Raw genomic sequence first — 19,192 nt, 5'->3', positions numbered from 1 at the left:
TGTATCATTTTCTTAGAGCTTTACATTTTATTTAACTGTTGCTCAGTTTCTGTACAGAAGGGAAAACTGAGCAAAATGCAAAGTATTAATTCAGCATTCTAAACTGAGCAAGGCAGTGAAAGCAGATGATTTTTAGAAGAATGAGGAGAACTTTGTTGTTTCTTATTTAATCTCCATGTTTTGCATAAAACAGAACACGCTTTGTTCTGCTTAAGTGTGCATCATCCTGAAGGTGAGGCTCGCATACCACAGTGTGCCATTTCGCTTTCATGTGAATCCACAGAAAGCTTCACAGGCTTTAGAAGAGACAGACTGTTGATTTTGTTAAAAACCAAGTTATCACAGATTATTAGTTTTCATCACAATGTGCACCTGATTTTGATATAAATTCCTAGTTTTAGCAAGCACCTTCTCTAATGTTGAATTAGCTTTTGCTAATTAGGAGGCTGATTACAAAGCTCTGTACCCACAAAGCTTACCTAGTTAAGAGAAAAATGATCAGTAAACGATATTAAATAAAGATGGTAAACATTCTTACAGTGGATTATATGATAAACAGATATTGACAACACAGTTTTTGTCCAGTAAACAACTGAAAGGTGGGATGAGAAAGACTTCACCTTCAGGTTTGAGTAGGAAACCATAAGCTGCCCCCCCTGGAGAGAGCCAAGCTGTTTTCAGCCTTGTGCAACAATAACCTAAAGAGGGGAGTACTGATTTTCCCAGCAAGTAAGTAAATGAGCCACTTTCTCTCAGGTTTTACATAAAGTAACACAGTACAACTTATACATTATGATTATGGTTAATAATAATGACTAACTCCAGTCTTTCAAAGTATATTCAATTTTAATTTTTTTTATATAAAAAAAGCTGTGCCTACGGTTAAAACCACATGCTACTGCAACCCCATAACTTGATACACTAAAACTTTCTAAAAGTATTTTGGTTTCATTAAAATCAAGAGTTAAACATATTCAGTATTAAACTTCCAATTTTCTAAGTCTGAAATTGTAAAATTTTAAAAATTTCATACTCGAATGAAGTGATCACAAGAACAAACATTTTTACAGGAAAGATTGCTGAATGTGAGCAGTGTTGGTGGTTATCATTTTCCTCATTTACATTTTGTGATGAAATTTTAAGCAGAACTGTGAAAATCTTTAGAATTAAATGCAGATGAACCAGCTCTAAAAATTAAGCTGTTTTCATTTAAAGCTAGACTGTTGTAAACAACAAAATAAACTACCTTTATATGAAAAGTATACTTGCAAAATGTATCTTTTGCTCCCTTTGTGTGTGCATTTTTTGCACACAGTGGAAGAAGTAGCAGAGATGAATTAACGCTGCATCACTGTCGGTTTTATACAAAGAGAATTCGAGAAAAAAAAAAAATCTAAATCTTGTACTTTAGTTCTTTACCCAGCCACTACTGACAAAGTTGGCTCTTGGGAAACGCACATTAAATCTTTCCTGTTATTGTTACTCCACATTTGTTGGATCCCAAGTTACATGTCTTCCATCATGTAATTTTCCCAAGGCGGTCATATCTGCCTCCTCCAGCTGGAACTCAAACACCTGAGTGAGATGGCAGAGGTACAGGAGAAGGAAGAGAAGGCAGGGGGTGAAAAATTTTTTCATTGTTGGTGTGATTTCTCATGACTTCTATACAAACTGCAATATCTATGTATGTATATATATATATATATATATATATATATATATATGATTTTTTAAAACTTTAGAAACTACCTTTTTCTGTGACATAACAGTGATTTTGACCATTAAACCTGTAAAAATCACTGTTTGCTAAATCTCTGTTAAGTGTCAAAGTTTGTAACACATGGTGGCTTAGACTGGAGCAGGTTGAAACTTGTTTTATGCTTTTAGCCCCAGGTAAAGAACTACATGTGCAACAGACGCCAGTTTTCTGTTGGTTTCATTAAAACTAAGGATACATTTTAGTGTTTTGTTGCTTTTATACATTTTTATTTATTAGTTTATTTGATAGGGACAGTGCACATGAATGTGCATTCATAAAAACAGATGTAAACATGTCGGATTATAGCTAAAAAGCTCTTTTGCATTGTAGTCCCTCAGCAGGTAGCTTTCTCTGCATTACGTGTTGTGCTTCAACAGAATGCCATCTTTCTTGAATGTGTGTAAGCTTTAACTCACTTGACAGTTTTCTTGTATCCTGTTCTTTTTGGTCGACTTTGGTATGGTCACAACTCCATTCTGAGGGTGGAAAAGGTGTTTAATAAAATGCAAAAACATCTGCTAGGGTGGAACTGATGTTATGAATGTGACAACCTGAATACTCCAGCAGATGCAGATCTGAGCTGGTGTTCGTCCATGCTTTTGTGCAATCTGGCAAATGATGGGATTGTTGAGGACTTGACCCTTGGCCAAGGGACTGTACCCTTCAAACACAATCCCCTCTTTATGACAATACTCCATCAGGCGATTGGGCTGCTGGAAAGGATGATACTCAACCTAACAAATCAGAATTTAAAGACCCATTTAGAGGCATCTGTGCATGGGACAATCTAAAGGACGAGTCTCTAATAAAGTTAGTTATAAATTATTCCCAGTTATAAGTTATTGATTACATTTTGTCCAAATTTTACAAATCGGGGTTCACAAAATGTGGTGGAAGAATACATCAGGATACTGGTGTAGGGGTAAGTGGCTAATGACCCAATACAGTCTTATTTCACTAATAAAGAATTACTAAATTCAAATGTAGAATGAAAAAAAATATTATCATACTTCTTTTTTCACAATTAATCTCTAAACAGATGTGTTGGGGCAGGGAAACATTGAAAACCTGCAGGACTGTGACCCTTGTGGAACTGATATGGAATAGCTCTGCTATAGATACTGGTGGGAAAAGCCCTAAATGAAGAGGGCTCTTCAACCTCACTGCCAGAAATACAGGAGAATGTTTATTGCTTCTGTATTCTTGATACTTTTTATATTTAGGTATTTTTCTCCTGGACTTAGTCTGAGCATCTTCATACAAATAAATTATAAAAAATAAATAAATAAAAAAAATACCTGGTTAACATGTGGCACCACAGAACAATCTTCCTTTAACTGCTCCAGGTGATGGACCAGAAAGTTGCTCACCCCAATAGCACGACACACCCCTTCAATGACAGAAATATTAGCTCTGTAAAAATAAGCCAGTGACCTGGCAAACTGTTGTTATGATAGAAGTCACGCCACTATTGTTTTTCAAGCAGAAACCAGGTGTTTTCAACAAAGGCAACAACTACCTTCCTTATAAAGTTCTTCCAAAGCTCTCCAGGTTTCGGCTCTCATCTCTCTATTGGAACAACCAGGTCTCTGTGACCCTGGCCAGTGCATCAGGTACAGATCTTTAAAAATAAAATGCTTAGAACTGTCATGACAATATTAACACTAACAAAATATCACTATTTGGAAAGTTTTCTGTCATCAAATATCACAGAGGTTGGGTTGGTCTATGATGACTTTTGTTTAACAAAACTTTACTGATAATGACCCATACCAAAATAATCAACCCCCATCTCCGTGCAAGAGTCAAGGCAGGCCTTTTTTGCAGCTTTGAATCCATAGTTTCCAGGCCATAGTTTATTAGTGAGCCACAGGTCACTCCGTTGGAGCCCACTTTCTTTAATAGCTTTGCCCAGGTTCTTCTCACAGCCGTAGCGTTTTGCTGTGTCGATATGGCGCAAGCCACACTCAGTGAGTGCATACACAATGGCATCATGAGAATATCCACCATCATGTGATGTACCTGCAGGGAATAGCCAATGAAATACAATTACTGATACAGGCCCTGCTTCAACACACCTGACTCAAATTAATGTTTCATTGTGCAGAACTTGACAAGCCATTGGATCCATTTAATTAGAATCAGGTGTGCTGGAGCAGGAAAATCTTTTAAGTAAACTTAATTCTCTACACCGAAGGTCTTTCTTCCCTGCTGCTGTCAGACTTTAAAATGAACACATGTAAACTGTGTTTCCATATTTATATACATGTTTATGTATACGTGTAACTCTGTCATACCATATACTGTACATGTTTATTACAATTACAATGCAATTTCCCATTGAGGGCCTAATAAAGGTTTTTTTTTTTTTTTTTTAACTATTCACTGTCTTATTCTTATTTTGACAGCATTTAGCTAAAATGTAATGTTTCTATACATGACATAAAATATGTTTCTCTCTTCTTCCTAAATCAGTAGGCCATTTCCCTTAGTCAAACATACCTAAACCAAGTATTGGGATCTGCATTCCGTTGGAAAGTGGGACTGTGGGACAGTTTAGGTCTGGAAATAAAGACATGCTTCTCCTATTCGACACTGCAAAGGAATCATGGATAACAACAAGCGTTAGTCTTTGCTTTTGCTTTTAGTCTAATCTTTTGTTACACAGTTTGAGGACCTTTCATAGACCAGTTGTTTCCCATAAAGAAACATTACACACTCACCCTTTGCTTTATGCTCTGTAGGTTAGAGTCCGGAGAGTTGTTTCTGTTTATGATGTTTCGGTTCTCATTCTCATCTTGGTCGAAACAGTATAGCCAAAAGATTTTGTGTGAAGTTAATGCACAACTGTCTGATATGTCACTGATGTACGGCTATGCTACAGCTATAAAACATATGCCCGCTAATTGCAATAAGTCAACCTTTTTATAAAATAAACAGTCAAAACGTCCTCTGTTCAGACGCAGCTGGTTTCGACTGTCAGCGTAGAGCCTCCCTCTTAATGCCTGGCCCCCCAAAGTAAAAAAAAAAAACACACACACACAAAAAATCTCGACTCTTCGCGAGTGACGTCACGCTGGCTACGCAGCCAAGATGGCGACCGTGTAACGTTGAGGTGATGTTTGCTGTGTCAACAAAATGAGGTGAGTTCTGATTAATGCAAATAAATACATTGTAAACCATAAGGTGTACAATAAAAAGAGAAAAACTCAGCTGCGATTTTGCTACCTTACTGCATGGTTGGAGACTTTCTATTATTGACAACTGCGTTATTTGTGAACCAGGCTGCTATAATTTAAAATTACGCCGGGTTGTGTCCAGAATACCTGCCTCGACATCAGTTTGCCTTCACAAAATGATGTAAATGTGTCTTTCATGCAGGATTCTCCGTTGTTGTTTTGGGGTTCGGCGAAAATGTGTCATTTTTCCAATCCTGCTGATCCTATTGCTTGGAGGAGTCTTGACAGCTCTGCTGCCTCCTGCTGAGGACCATGGAGGTGTTGGTGTCTTGGGAGTGCTACGCAGGGCAACGCCACAAAAGGGTAGTCCTGTACTGGACCACCAGGCTGAGAGCTCAGAAGAGAAGTTTACCATCATCATCCAAACTTACAACCGCACAGACATTTTGCTTAAACTCCTAAACCATTACCAGGCAGTGCCTCATCTTCAGAGGATTATCATAGTCTGGAACAACATTGGAGAGCAGACACCAGTGAAGTTATGGGACTATTTGGGTCCTCATCCAGTCCAGGTTGTCTTTAAAGAACAGACTAGTAATCGAATGCGCAATAGATTGCACCCATTCCCTGAGACTGATACTGATGGTTAGTATACCTTTCACTGAGCACACTTATTCAAATATATTTTCCAAGATTTCTAAAGATATTTTGTGTTAGCAACCTTCTAGTGAGGTGTCTTTGATTTTTTTCTCTGATTCTTTAGCTGTGTTGATGCTGGATGATGATATACTCATTAGTGTTCCTGACATCAGCTTTGCTTTCTCTGTTTGGAAGGTAAAACACCCCGCTGCCTACAGTGGCATTGTGTGATAATACAGCTGTACTATACACTATGTATCACATAAGCAGGCACAACATGCACATTTTATCTTCTGCAGCAATTTCCAGACCAAATTGTTGGATTTGTCCCACGGAAACACGTCTCAACGCCAGGGGGAGTGTACAGCTATGGCAGCTTTGAGCTGCAGGACCCAGAAATGGCTGGAGGGGACAAGTAAGTCACTTTCTCATTTGTTGTGTGCTTTTATGCCCCGCTAGCTACTCCTTGATGGGTGTGGTCTCAGTTTGATGTACCCTCACTACAGGTACTCCATGGTTTTAATTGGTGCTGCCTTCTTCCACCGCCGCTACCTGCAAGTACTCCAGGACCAGCCTCAAGCTGTACATGCTTTAGTGGATGAAACGCAGAATTGTGATGATATCGCTCTGAACTTTGCTGTTGCACTGTATTTAAAGAGACACTCAAAGACAAACACAGCCAGCAGACCCTCTGGAGTCTTTGTCAAACCTGTGGACCTTCGCAACCTGGAAAAGGATGCCAGTAGTGGCTACCAGGGAATGTGGCACCGTCCTGAACACCTTCTGCAGAGGTCCTACTGTCTGAACAAGCTGACACAGATTTATGGCTTTATGCCACTCAGCTACTCCAACCTTATGGTCTCCCAGTTTGGTTTTCCCAGCTATGCCAATCACAAAAGTAGGGGGTAAAGAAGTGGTAAGTTGTTGACAGTACTGGACTGAAGACACACACACACACAAAAAAAAAAAACAGCTCAGAGGCAGCCTGGTAAAATTGTTTGGTTGATAACACATCACCTTATCAGCTGAACACTGTGAAGCTACTTAAGTTCAGCAACAAATGCTTTAAAGACTGTTTAGTTATAAATGTTGTAAGTCCCTGTATTTATAGACACAACTTTCAAAAGGTTTCAGACTTAGCTTAACTTTTTCTTTCTGTGTTTTATGATCCTAAAAAGTTTAATCATGATGTTCTGGACAGTGATGGACATAAGCATTTTCTACAAACAAAAACATCCTTTCCACTTATATCTGCAACTCCCTCAGTGGATTGCAGTAATTTTGAATTTAGCAGGCCTTTGATCTACTTTTGGTTTGTACCTGTGATTGAAGTGTCTTTGTTCCTCTTCCTTTTTCTTTAGACTGAATTTCTAGAACATAGAGGTTTTATATACTAGTGTTTGACCACAAAAACACATTACCAAAGAATTTTGATAGTGTCATATATATATTTAACAACATAAATCAATATCCAGTGCCATGCATGTGTAGACAATCTTTTTTTAATGGATGCATATATTTGTAAACTATATCATGGTTCAATTTAATAAAGGTTCTTTATGTAGATGAGACTGGTGACAGAGTTTGAAATTAAGTTATGTTAGTAAGAGCTAAAACTGAAAGTGGTAATCAGACCTTACTCAGAGAGTCTATGTAAAGCATTTGGTATCACTTGAGAATTATTTCAACTTTCTCCAAAAGATATGTATTAACAGGAAAGTCATATTCTTTATACAGCAGCTTTAATGACATCAGCCCTAAGTAGGCAATGACATCACTGCCCAGACTGATCCAAATTCAGCTGTTCTGCAGGTATATCAGGTGGACTATACAGTCCTTGACATTTGTGGAATCATAGGGATGTTCATTCAGCTGTGTCATTCGTTTAATAAGTCATGTCACAGGTATGACACATCACTATATTATTTACCAGTTGAACACACACACACACACACACACATATATATATATATATATATATATATATATATATATATATATATATAAGCAATTGCTGCAATTTTTTTAAAATCAGATTGAAAAACAAACTTGGAATCACTCAATGTTGTTTGCATTTTAAAAACAAAACATCTGCACTATTTTAAAGATGCTTATGAGTCTTCAGTTAAGAGAGTGCTTGCCATCTGGATAATAGGCAGGAAACATGACCCCAACAAGAGATCTGTCAATTTGAATATTTTGAAGGATTGCAAACTTTTTTTTGAGAAGGTAATTTAACATAGCGTGGCAAAATACACTGACATGAGCAGGTACAAGTAAGAAGGTTGTACATAGGTTACATAAAAGTAGGCTAAGGAAGACAGAAAAGCATCAAGACATTGCTTGAAGCAATGTGTTCGTAAATAGAAAATGCTTTAAAAATTTATCATTAATATTTAAAGAGAAGAAAAAGGTTACAGAAGGCTAAAGGAAAGCAGGCATAGACGGTGGATGATTGGAGGAAGTGATATTCTGTGAAGAATAACGAATTTGCTTTGAGCCAGGAAATAATGCTGGGGGTTTGGTTTGGCACAGATTCAATGAAAACATATAAAGATGGGCCCAAAGAATACCAGCACATTTCCACAGTCATTGAGGATATGACACTGATGTCAGGCTGAGAATCAGGGGAGATGGTAGTCATTACCTTTACAAGAAATAAACAAGTATAAATTTAAATTCTGGACACTCATCTCTTCATTAAGTTTGTTTGGTAGGGAAGAAGTAACCTTACAGTATGATAAAGCACCATTCCACACAGCAAATATTGTTAAAAATTCTTCAATTAATAAAACATATCAACTCAATAATATGGCCAGTAAACAGGACAGATCTCAATCAGACTGAAAATTTATGGTGGAAGTTGAAAAGAATTGTCCATAACTTGGCTCCATTCTGCAAATCTACTGTACAAGAAAGCTGGAACCTGACTGAAGATTATTTTAATTTAATATACATCAAGGACTAAGAAACTAAATTTCAGTCCACCGTATGTCTTGTACATAGCAGAACTGACAATAAATTTGACTTTTTTTTTGTGCAGTCTACACCTCTTAAGAATTCAAGCTGCCACAAAAAAATAAAAAATAAAATAAAAAAAATAAAGCTAGAGGAGCTGCAGCAAAGTAATAATAGTTTTTTTTCTTATCTACTTAATTTGTGGGAAAATAAATCAAATTTCTGTGAGGTAAGTTTTATGAAACCAGAATATTCAGCTTTTAAATGAATTTTTTTAACGTCTGTGATTTCTATCTCTCAAAATAAACATCTGAATGAACATCCTCCAAGCGAGACGACAAAGAAAAGTCATGGAAGAAAATTCTGCACCACAAACAGTGTTTTAGGCAGTTAATTTCCCTTTGATCATTTGGCAGACCTTTTATATGCATAGAAACACTAAAAACACATTGAAGGAAAAAATCCAAAGAAGCCAATATGGCCTCATTAAATTGTCCATCATCTGAATCCCATTAAATCATCTATCTGATCGCTGACTTTAGGAGGGATAACCATATTTATTGATGAATAATAACAACTCACTCAGTTTTTCAATGATTGAAATGTCCTTTCTATTTCAAGGAAAATAATTTTGTTCCCTCAATAAGAATTCCCAAGATTTAGCAGTGTTATTGGTGTCCAGGTCCTCCACTAACACCACCACTGGCCCCAGGATCACCACCTGGCCCAGATCCTCTGGTGCCTGAGGAGCGTACGTCATGCCACAGCTTCACGAGGGGTTCCCTCTTTCTCCAAATTAGCTTGTGACCATATGCCACATACCATCTGTAGGACACAATATAAAAATGGTTAAACTGTAGAGACTGCAGAGTAGCACATCCCTTTAAACTACACTTATAGCTCACCAAAGTCTTATTCAAGAATTAAGGCTGGTTATAGTAGAACTACAAGTGTAAAAACATTCAGTAAAAACTACCAAAAGAACAACCATAAAAGTAAACAATCACATTTATAATTGTCTGATCTGGATATATATATATATATATATATATATAGACTTTAATTCCTCTACTAGCCTGGTGAAAATATGTTTTTTAATGTTTGACTTTAGGATGTTTGTTCTTGACCTTCTACATAGTAGGTAAAGATAATCTTATACATAAGCCCTACATATTTGCTTTCGTGAGGAGCTTTCAGTTTTTATCATGTGACTGGCATGATATATTAAGATCACATGAAGAAAAACTGAATCACATAATGGAGTTACAGAAAACTTTACAAAGTAAATGGGCTAATAAAATGCTAAGTTAATAGAGTCTTTGATTTAAGACAAGTCTCTGCTGTGTTTCTAACCACCTTAAAATTAAATCAAAAACTTTATTTATAAAACATTTTTTATACAAAAAGCTTCATATAAGTACACACACTATATATATATATATATATATATATATATATATATATATATATATATATAATTTCAAAATGATTAATCAGCATTAAGGAAACACAGCGATGTAAAGCTGTGTATCATCAGCAAAGCTGTGAAAATCAATGTTGTGTTTCCTGATGACATCCACAAGTAGCAGCATGTACAGATTAAAAAGAATTTGGCCTAAAATTGATCCTTGAGGAACCCCACATTTTATTTCATGGATTCTTGAGGAGCAGGTATCCATACTTATGAAAAACTGTCAATCTATAAGAAAGGAATAAAGCCAGTTGAGAACAGTACCAGAGACACCCACCAGACTTCTAAATCTGTTTAATAAAATGTGGTTATCTGCTGCATCGAAAGCTGTGCTTAGATCCAGCAGCACCAGGACTGAAAGTTTCTGAGATGTTACATCTAAGATCATTAATAATCTTTAAAAGGGTCGTCTCGGTATTGTGTTTTGTCCTAAAACCAGACTGATGTTTTTCAAAAATGCTTTTTATTTAAAAATTCATGCAATTGGATGAAAACAACTTTTCTATAATCTTACTTTAAAATGGTAAGTTGGACACAGGTCGGTAGTTATCAAGAATGTTGAGATCTAAATTACTCTTCTTCAGTAGGGGCCTTACCACTGCTGTTTTGAAGGCAGAAGGGAAGACCTCAGTTTGAAGAGAGAAATTTACGATGTTTAACAGCCTGAACTCAAAGAAACCATAAAATGGTTTTAAGGGCGATGTGGGAATGGAATCTAAAAGGCAGGTTGTTGGGTTTAGTTGGGAGAAAACTCGACTAAGCACTTTTGCATCAACCAGGACAAGACTCTCCAATGTTTCCTCAGGTAAAAACAATGCTTCGGGTATGTTTAAATCAACATTTTGTTGCGATAAAAGACTGGATTTAATAGCACTGATCATACTTCTTAAGTGGTCTGCAAAGTCCTGACATGCAGTGTCTAATGCTGTCATGGAGAACTTGTTAAAGTCTGTGTTTATTAAAAGATCTATTGCTTTAAAAGGGAGTTTAGGATCAGTAAGCTTTAGTAGTTTAGGACTTACACTCCAAATAGGGCTCCACCAAGGTGAGCAGCATGGTCGAACAGCCGCCATCCCAACATAAGCCCTGCAGTATCTATGGCCACAAGCACCTTCAGAGCCTGAAGACAAACCAAAGCCAGGAACCTGATGTTACATTCAATGCACTGAGGTTCACAAAGAAGGACCATCTCTTTCTATCATGCATTCAAACATGCATACTTACACATTCACTCATTCATACACTCGTTCGCTTTGTTCATGCACAGATTTACATTTTTGCCAGTAGCGAAAACACAATACGGCAATGTCAACACAATATAAAATGTAACAATAAACAAGGAATGTTTTCAGATCACACTTCAGCAATATCTAAATTACACACACAGACTTAGATATATGTACAGCTAGTGCATCACTTACATTCCCTGCTGTGAAAGTGACCATGGGAAGGAAGATTATGCCTAGCTTGGCCTCTGGTACCTTGGTACATACTGCAGCAAGTACTGCCATGACAGCACCTGACTTTGGATAAAACAAAGTCACCAATCAAAATTTGTACTTCATTTCATAAATGTGTTGAAGTTTAAAAAATATATATCTTACCGCCCCTAATGATGGATAGAGTCGGCCTGTGGCTATTTTACACGTGTAACTGACCATAGTGGAAATTACACCTGAAAATACATACAGTCAAGAATGACATTTTTATTTTCAATCATCCAACTAATCACCATTATACCCAAAGACCTCCAACTATTACATCACCTAATATATCAACAAAAAATAGAAAACATAACATGTCATAAAAATGACATGTCATGAAATACTGGTTAGAACAAAATTCAGCTTAAGATAAAATAATTGGAGATAGTTAAAGTTAATGTATCAGAAGCAGCTAAAATGAAAATGATCACAGTTACAAATAAGATCAAGAAATTCAATCCTTTGGAGTTTAAATAGTTAGGCATTTTTTAAGCAGCTACACAAATGTAGAAAGCAGTTGTGGGACATGTATGGGATGAAAGCAGCTTCCTCTGTAGAAAAAAAGACCTCAACCTTTCAGGTAATAAAACTTAATAAAAATATCATGATGAAAGTTATATTCTATCTCTGCCAACAGATCCTCATAAGTCTTAGGACATTTAACTATGTCCACACGGCACTGAAGCCTGTTCAGGTGTGAAAACGGTGGTGAAAACTAGAAGAAAGGCTTCAACATCCCCACGAAACTGCTGGAGTACGAACTACAAGGCTGTTAGGGGGCGCTACGACTATTAAAGAGTAACACTGCAGAGCTAGAACAAGACGTAACACATGCGCAGATAATGACAAATCTGCTTACTCCCGCTGTTTATGGTACAGTAGCGCAATACTGTGTTGTAAAGCAGTGCATTTTGATGCTTGACTATCTGGAGCAGCACCACAACATAGCTGGTCACGGACGCCATTATTGTTGTTGTGTTTGGCGCGTTCATCACACTGACGTCGTATCTTCTAGTTGTGACAGCTACACTGTTCTCACAGTACCACAGACGGTGGAGATCTCAAACTTATCCACCTTGGTACCTGGTTTCAGACATGGTCGGTTTCACGGAGGCTAATCCCTGGTTTTGTGGGGATGAAAGTGTGGCTAGCTAAAATACTTCTGCGCTTATACTCCAATTCGGCGTCGTGGGGACGGCCCTCAACAGATAGTCCTGCTTAGGGTTCTTCGGCCAATGATGCCCTTCACACCTTTGTGTGAAGTGCAATGTCTCCTGTGATTTAGAGGCATTAATCCAGGTCCTATGTTCTAAGCTATTCACAACACTGAAAATTCTTCTTCTTGTGTCTCCCTTAAAATGCCTGAAGCAAAAAAAAACAAAACAAAAAAACAAAAAACAAACAAACACAAGAGAGATACATATTCCATAGTTTCAGTACTGAGCCAGTGTTGTATGTAGAATGGATAAATGGTGTTTATTTGACATACCAGCTGAGAGGTAGACTGCTAAAAACTGCTCTCTCCCTAAGAGAGAAACTATTGCAGAGGAGAACGTCCATAGGACGTACATGTTGGCCACCATGTGGATAATGGAGTAGTGGCTGAAGCAAGACAGAACCATAGGAAGGCACTGTGTTTCTGGTAGGGGAAAGACAAAAGACAAAAGAACTGATACATGGAAACACAAAGAATTCAATTATGGCTATCAAGCTACAAAAAATCTTTAAACTATAGAAAAATGAATGCCCCTGTTATTAATTGTTAACAACAGGTATACTCACTGCAGGCTGGGTTGGATGTGAAGTACTTAATCATACTTCTCTGCATTGAAGGGATCCTCCAGCAACACAAGACTGCAGCATTTATTGCAATAATACCTATAAAATGTTAATAAAAATGAAGTATTACAATTAAACACATGGAAACATGTTAATAATATTTTAATGAACTCAAAACAAATCTCTTAAATACTGTACCAGTGACAGTCTTCTGTCCCTCTGTAAGGCTGTTCCAGAAATCATCCACTACTGACATGAGAAAGATAAGCTGTCGCTGGAAGCTGGACAGCTGGTTCCACCAGTCATGCCAGTATGCCATGTCTTGGGAGCCCTGGGAACGTAATGTTAATTCACAGAGCAGATGTAAGCAGCTTGTCAGTTCAACTGCTGGAGCAAGTTGACACATTGCAGTCATGTTAAATTCTCACCAGCATGAGTTTTTCTAACTCCTCTCCATCTTTTGCAGTCTGCACTCTTGACTTCATGGTCTCATACTGCAGAATGGCCGCTGCGCCGAAGGAGCAGCCTGTAAACTGGCATGGAGTAAGACAACAACCAACATCTCTGTCCTACATCTCATTTTAGTGAGCATCTATATCAGCCTCTAAATAAAAACCGACTCCTGACGTGTGTCTTACTTCACCTAATTAACTCTGACCATTCGGGGCATGACCACAAGACCTACGTGGGTGCAGTGCCACACACTGGAATACTGGAAAACAGAGCTTTTGGGATTTCTTGTTATTGAAGGAGCTTCTGATGCTCTGTCATGTGGTTAATCTGAGACCCTTTTCACTATATTTTTCAGCAGACGACTTACAGTAGGCAGTAGCATTAAGGGTCTTGCCTAAGGACCCAACTGGAAGGTGTTAATGTTCGTGCCGGTGGGGAATCAATCTCTGGTGTCCTGCATGGGAGACAGATGCTCTGCCAACTGAGCTATCCAGCCATTGACCACTTTCTGACTAGTTTTTCAAACTAGTCAAAAAAGTAAATTTAGTTAAAAAAAAAAACAAGGGGGACCTACCCCTACTGTGAACATCAGCGGTCTGAAAAGCGTTGGCCTTTGGACTCTGGGAGGAGGTTGGGGTACAGGTGTGCCACTCTCAGGGGGCGAGCCTTTCGTTTCTTCAATGACATTTCCTTTCTTGTTATCTGGCCTTTTAGTGTCTCGACGGAAACCGCACCTCTGCTGGTTGTAGTGGTTGAGTCTATCAAAACACTCGATTTTACTTATTAGATACACAAAACACCAGCATTGCAATAGAAAAGATATATCTTAAAAAGCTTATTCATTCAGTCATTCATTCATTTATTGGGCATGTGATGGTTGTTATTAAAATCACACTGCAAAATACTGCCATTTTATTGTAATGGCTGTTTTGCAATATCATGACCTCTTTTTGGTATCGTGAATATATAAATTCAAAACAAAATAAAATGTAATATTGTATGTGTGTGGCTTATCTTACATTAACCAAGTATTCTGGATAAAAACAACTAACGCTGGCTACTTATTTGGTAAGTTGTCCAATCAGTTGGGCGCAGATCATGTAGCATTTGAGCAGCTCGTTTAAACTACAGCAAACAATATATATAAAATAAATACATAAAAATAAAATAAAATAAAAAAATAAACACTGGACATATTTTTACGGTAAACATCTCAAATGTGTAGCTGTCTTTAGCTGGGTTTACAATGACAGTCGGAACAGTTAGATAACCTCACTGCTGGACGGCAGGAAAACACACAAACACACTTCCTGTAAGCGTTTTGTCTTGTTTAGACAGAACTACACGATACTTTAATTTCTCACCTTGAACTTCGTGAAAGGGTGTTTTTGGATCTGATGAATTCTATTTTACCCCATTTCATAATGTATCCTCTCCACGCCATGTTTGTTATGACCTACTGCGTGAAGCTCCTCCCACTGCCTGGTCGAAACTATGCTGCATTCACGTACACTTGAAAAAGCTCCCATTTAAAGAGTCTTAATGTTTCACCTGTATTCAAATACTGTAACTATATTAGCTACATTGTCATGGCTTATATGTTGGTCGGTCTATCTTTATAGCACTGTGTGAAAGCATAGACTCAAATTCAATATATGCTTAAATATAGTTTAAGATGTCTGTAATGTAACTGAGTGCACAATAGTTTACAGTTTTCCAAAGGAATACACTTCCCTCTAGTGGCAGATTTAAGTACAGGTATCCAGGTTGTGAACGTGATTGAACACGAGTATGGAAGTGAGCCTACAATCTAATGTAGTAATATGTCTTTATTTAATGTAATTTATATTTTTATATTCTAATTTGTCTACATGCCAGACATTTTTTGTGTAATTTTTCACTCTAGTAGTCACACTAATTTAAAATCTAGTAGTTATAGCTTATGCAGTAATATTTAATCAGTTCTGAACTATGAACTTCAACAATAAAAAATAATATGGAAAAGAAAGAACAAAACAACAGAAATCAAACATAATCATAGAAATGATATATGTAATAAGTATAACTCAAAACAAGTCTGTTAAATATTGTACCGGTGATAGTCCTTTTATCTTTCTGTCATAAGTGTTTATAAGCAGAGATGTTTGTTTTAATGAAAGGCAGAAAGAGAAATGATGGAAGCCTCTGACAAGTGGGTGAACAGTATTGATAGCACAGGGTGCTGCTGTTGGCATCTGGACAAGTTCCACAAACTTCTTGCATACTTGCCAGTGATTGTAGAAATACGTAAAGAAGGCAGAATTTGCAGTGAGAAGGCTGCACTGCAGTGTCTGCAGAGTAGGGCTCCCCTCCCATGTAAATCTGCACTTGCATTGCTGTAGCTCCACAAAATATTGCACAAAAACTGCTGTAACAGAAATGGAAAAGAATACAAGCTTATGAGTAGCAACACGGGCAATTTATCTTAACTGAAGGAGAAAATGCATCTTATTGATATATTACAAAACAAACTCATCTTCATAACTGAACAGAAAATAGTTTTACAGAAAAGAAGGGGTGTTGCTGTTTCAAGGAAAAGATGCAGAGTACAAAGAAAGGAGAGCATTATGTCTTTGCCACTGCATGGACCAAGGACACATTGCCAAGTTAGATAATATCCTTTGGATGCAGGTTTGGAACAGGGGAGGACACAGAGATCTGGGAGAGGAATTAGAGGTGGATGGATGAAGAGAGAAGAGGAGGAAGGGAGGTACAGTAGTGGAGTAAGCACAGGGTAGGCCCAGGGGCCAGGAAGAACAACAAAAGGGTGGAGAAGAGAAGAACTGAGCTTATGTTAAAGATGTATGTGATGTACACCATATGAATGTTGCAGCCCCTTCAATAAAACTACACGCATTCATCTGTCTGATTCTGTAGGACTTTCAAATCCTTCTTGATCAATGCAGTTCATTTTTTACCCAGCAGAGGTGTCTTCTTTCAGGTCCTCTCATCGATTAACTTCGAACCGACGCCAGCCTGTGTCAGCAATGGAATCAAGGCTTCAGCTGTGTGACAGGAAGTATAATGTCGGAAATCAGAACAACTTAATTTCTGTAGAACAACCATTCATCCAACTGCAACCATATCAACATAGAGAAAATAATAAACCAGCTCTGGAATTCTCCTCTTGCATTTGTTCTGAGATTATACAGACACATGACGCTGTACGTCATTTGGCCTTGAGGCTTCTATTTCAGCACAAAGTCTGGAAACATCTTATACCAGCAGCACGGTCTTTTTATACCATCAGAGGAAACTCTAGCTGTTGTCATTGCGTCCCATCGGTGTGCTGACAAGGCTTATTCGAAGACATTGATCAATGGGCCAGTTAGATAATACCACACTTGTTCCCTGTTTTACCCTACACAGATTTTGCAACTCGATGGTTGGTGCAGGACTGTGGTAATATTTGGGGGCAGTTGTCTGCAGAAAATTATGCTGTGGGAATTGGATATTGAGTGGATGTTTTGTCTTGATATTTGTTTAATGCATAAAAACCACAGAGGACAGCACAAATCATGACAGCATCAACCTCTCACCTTTCTAAAAGACTCAGAGGATGACAGTTATTGTGTTTATGTAGAGTGGGTTTTAATCTGGGATGAAAATAAAGCAATTACAGAACAAGAGAGCCACTTATAATAAATTTGAAAGCAGCAAACTCTTATGCACACAACATGTTTTTTGTGTTCATGTCTGTCCAGGTAGTTCATACTGACACGATTTGATTATGCAACACTAGCAAGGTGGCAAGAGCTTTTTGCCCAAAAGGAACAGTTAGCACAGTCATTAAATATACAGTACACAATATCTATCCAAATTCCACTGCAGTAATCAAATAACAGGCATAATACAGCATCAAATGCTCAGGACACACTATTGATCTGAATCACACATTAAATATTGATGTCTCTGAAATATCATATGCCTTTTCTATCAAGCAACATGGAACATGATGTTGTCAGAAAGTGTGAAATGAAGGAAAGCTTTGCTGTAGGTTCACCTCATTACAGTTAATTTAGCAGAAAATGGTTAAATAAAGGCACATACACATAAACTAAATAAGCACTTAAAACATGTAAGAATATTTCACTCTAAAATGCTCCCTCTAGGATAACTGGACTATTGCTGAAACACTATTTATTTCATTTAATGCTTCATCAGAAACCCAAAATACTCACGTTTTCCTATGGGCTGTGAAAATTATTATTATTATTTTGTTTGTTTGTTTTTCCAGCATTATTTTCAATGAGCATAATGAGATTTCGATTATGTAAGGTCTGATTAGTGGCCTCTCTTGAATCAGACTTTGGCTAAAGGAACACCACAGATCTCTAAAACAAAAGTTGTGGAAAAGTTGTTAGAAAAACAGAAATTTTAGGTAACATCTTTACAGATCAGTTCTATCAACATAAGCATCAGAATGAGGCAAGATGTCTCACTACTCTATCCTTATTTCTGCATCAAGACACAATGCACACCCCGCATCCGCTCACCCCTGCAAAACACACACACACACACATACACACACACACAAGTCCCACCCCTCCCTTACTCTTTACCTGAGTCCTCAGTCCACCTCACTGAAGAGCTCTGCATCTAGAGTCGCGAGACAAACGGGGTACCTGTAAGGATCTAATTTCGCCAAATATTACACAAGAGGAGCAACTTGCATCCTTCAGCTCGGCTCCTGACCGAAGAAGAGCGCGCGCTAGACAAACGCACTTTACCTACGCCTGCACACTACCAAACTTCTGCAGAACGCGGGGACATGGGTGATAAAAACGCCGGTAAGAAATTCCCACGTGCTTGTTCATGAATAAGTTATTATCTTATTTATTTATTGATTTGTGTTCAGTTATGTTCTGGACACTGTAGTTGCTTTTTTTCGTCGGATTTTCTGAGCAGGGACTGCAACATTCATCAAAACATCTTTCTTATATTTTCTTTAATTTATTAAAAAGTTGCTTGTAGAATAATACCGCGTGGATATGGAGCTGTTGTGTATAGCACACGGAATGGGGTGCATTTAAAATAAAAAACAAATAATAATAATAAACTTGGACTTCGGGAGGACGATACAGTAAAACTGTCCACCCTCAGATCACCAAATTTAGTCAGTGGTGCAGCGCAGCACTGCTGCTGTATTCCTGCTTCCTTTGGCTCAGTCCACCTCCTCCAGTTGTTTGCTCACCTCATTGTGCACCCTCACCTTTCCAGTTCCTAACATTAGTCTCTAGCCTTTCGTGCACATCATCACAAAAATCATTTGTAAGTAGCACACTAACCGCAACTTCTGTGAAATTTTTATGCCTGCGCGACACTTTCCCCCTCCCCCGAGTGTTGCTCATGGTAAACGGTTTAGTCTCCCTGCACCCTGCTTTCCTTGTCGCTGTAGATGCTGTCAGCTGATTTAGACAAAAACTGCTGC

General features: G+C 37.9%; 3 protein-coding genes across 5 annotated transcripts; 1 reads left to right on the top strand and 2 right to left on the bottom strand.

The window, feature by feature from the left end:
* Positions 1-23: 23 nt before the first annotated feature.
* On the bottom strand, positions 24-4,755 carry zgc:110366 (uncharacterized protein LOC550476 homolog). Of its 2 annotated transcripts, none has more exons than XM_041991925.1 (8): positions 4,477-4,755; positions 4,262-4,354; positions 3,533-3,781; positions 3,279-3,380; positions 3,058-3,149; positions 2,311-2,493; positions 2,176-2,235; positions 24-1,575 (listed from the first exon to the last, which is right to left on the bottom strand). In XM_041991925.1, exons 2-8 carry the CDS (start codon positions 4,335-4,337, stop codon positions 1,480-1,482), a joined length of 858 nt encoding a protein of 285 aa, XP_041847859.1. In that variant the 5' UTR covers positions 4,338-4,354; positions 4,477-4,755; the 3' UTR covers positions 24-1,479. The 2 variants fall into 2 exon arrangements, with proteins under 2 accessions (XP_041847859.1, XP_041847858.1); XM_041991924.1 differs by having other exon boundaries at positions 4,483-4,753.
* A 48-nt stretch (positions 4,756-4,803) lies between these two features.
* Positions 4,804-6,522, top strand: extl2 (exostosin-like glycosyltransferase 2). The gene is made up of 5 exons (XM_041991923.1): positions 4,804-4,902; positions 5,141-5,583; positions 5,702-5,772; positions 5,877-5,992; positions 6,084-6,522. Exons 1-5 carry the CDS (start codon positions 4,898-4,900, stop codon positions 6,484-6,486), a joined length of 1,038 nt encoding a protein of 345 aa, XP_041847857.1. The 5' UTR covers positions 4,804-4,897; the 3' UTR covers positions 6,487-6,522.
* A 1,981-nt stretch (positions 6,523-8,503) lies between these two features.
* parla (presenilin associated, rhomboid-like a) lies at positions 8,504-15,195 on the bottom strand. 2 transcript variants are annotated; one of them, XM_041991914.1, is made up of 10 exons: positions 15,087-15,195; positions 14,297-14,480; positions 13,698-13,802; positions 13,468-13,600; positions 13,273-13,368; positions 12,980-13,159; positions 11,611-11,681; positions 11,428-11,529; positions 11,029-11,126; positions 8,504-9,360 (listed from the first exon to the last, which is right to left on the bottom strand). In XM_041991914.1, the coding sequence occupies exons 1-10, from the start codon at positions 15,164-15,166 to the stop codon at positions 9,204-9,206; spliced, it is 1,206 nt and encodes a 401-aa protein (XP_041847848.1). In that variant the 5' UTR covers positions 15,167-15,195; the 3' UTR covers positions 8,504-9,203. The 2 variants fall into 2 exon arrangements, with proteins under 2 accessions (XP_041847848.1, XP_041847849.1); XM_041991915.1 differs by having other exon boundaries at positions 12,980-13,129.
* Positions 15,196-19,192: the final 3,997 nt, after the last annotated feature.

Source organism: Melanotaenia boesemani, chromosome 8 (genome assembly GCF_017639745.1).
Source record: "Melanotaenia boesemani isolate fMelBoe1 chromosome 8, fMelBoe1.pri, whole genome shotgun sequence".
Lineage (NCBI taxonomy): Eukaryota > Metazoa > Chordata > Actinopteri > Atheriniformes > Melanotaeniidae > Melanotaenia > Melanotaenia boesemani.
The sequence above is the reverse complement of the archived record's forward strand: the minus strand, read 5'-3'. Positions and strand labels throughout refer to the sequence as shown.

What these genes read in the sequence shown, in the direction of transcription:
- extl2 (XM_041991923.1), top strand. An exon ending in CCCTGAGACTGATACTGATG is followed by an intron (nt 5,584 to 5,701) that starts GTTAGTATACCT and finishes CTGATTCTTTAG; the next exon opens with CTGTGTTGATGCTGGATGAT. An exon ending in GAAATGGCTGGAGGGGACAA is followed by an intron (nt 5,993 to 6,083) that starts GTAAGTCACTTT and finishes CCCTCACTACAG; the next exon opens with GTACTCCATGGTTTTAATTG.
- parla (XM_041991914.1), bottom strand. Translation starts at nt 15,166, where the DNA reads ATGGCGTGGAGAGGATACATTATGAAATGGGGTAAAATAGAATTCATC. An exon ending in GGGACAGAAGACTGTCACTG is followed by an intron (nt 13,369 to 13,467) that starts GTACAGTATTTA and finishes AACATTTTATAG; the next exon opens with GTATTATTGCAATAAATGCT. An exon ending in TCTATCCATCATTAGGGGCG is followed by an intron (nt 11,530 to 11,610) that starts GTAAGATATATA and finishes TTTTATCCAAAG; the next exon opens with TCAGGTGCTGTCATGGCAGT.
- zgc:110366 (XM_041991925.1), bottom strand. Translation starts at nt 4,337, where the DNA reads ATGTCTTTATTTCCAGACCTAAACTGTCCCACAGTCCCACTTTCCAAC. An exon ending in GATGGGGGTTGATTATTTTG is followed by an intron (nt 3,381 to 3,532) that starts GTATGGGTCATT and finishes TTATTTTTAAAG; the next exon opens with ATCTGTACCTGATGCACTGG. An exon ending in GCATCTGCTGGAGTATTCAG is followed by an intron (nt 2,236 to 2,310) that starts GTTGTCACATTC and finishes TTCCACCCTCAG; the next exon opens with AATGGAGTTGTGACCATACC.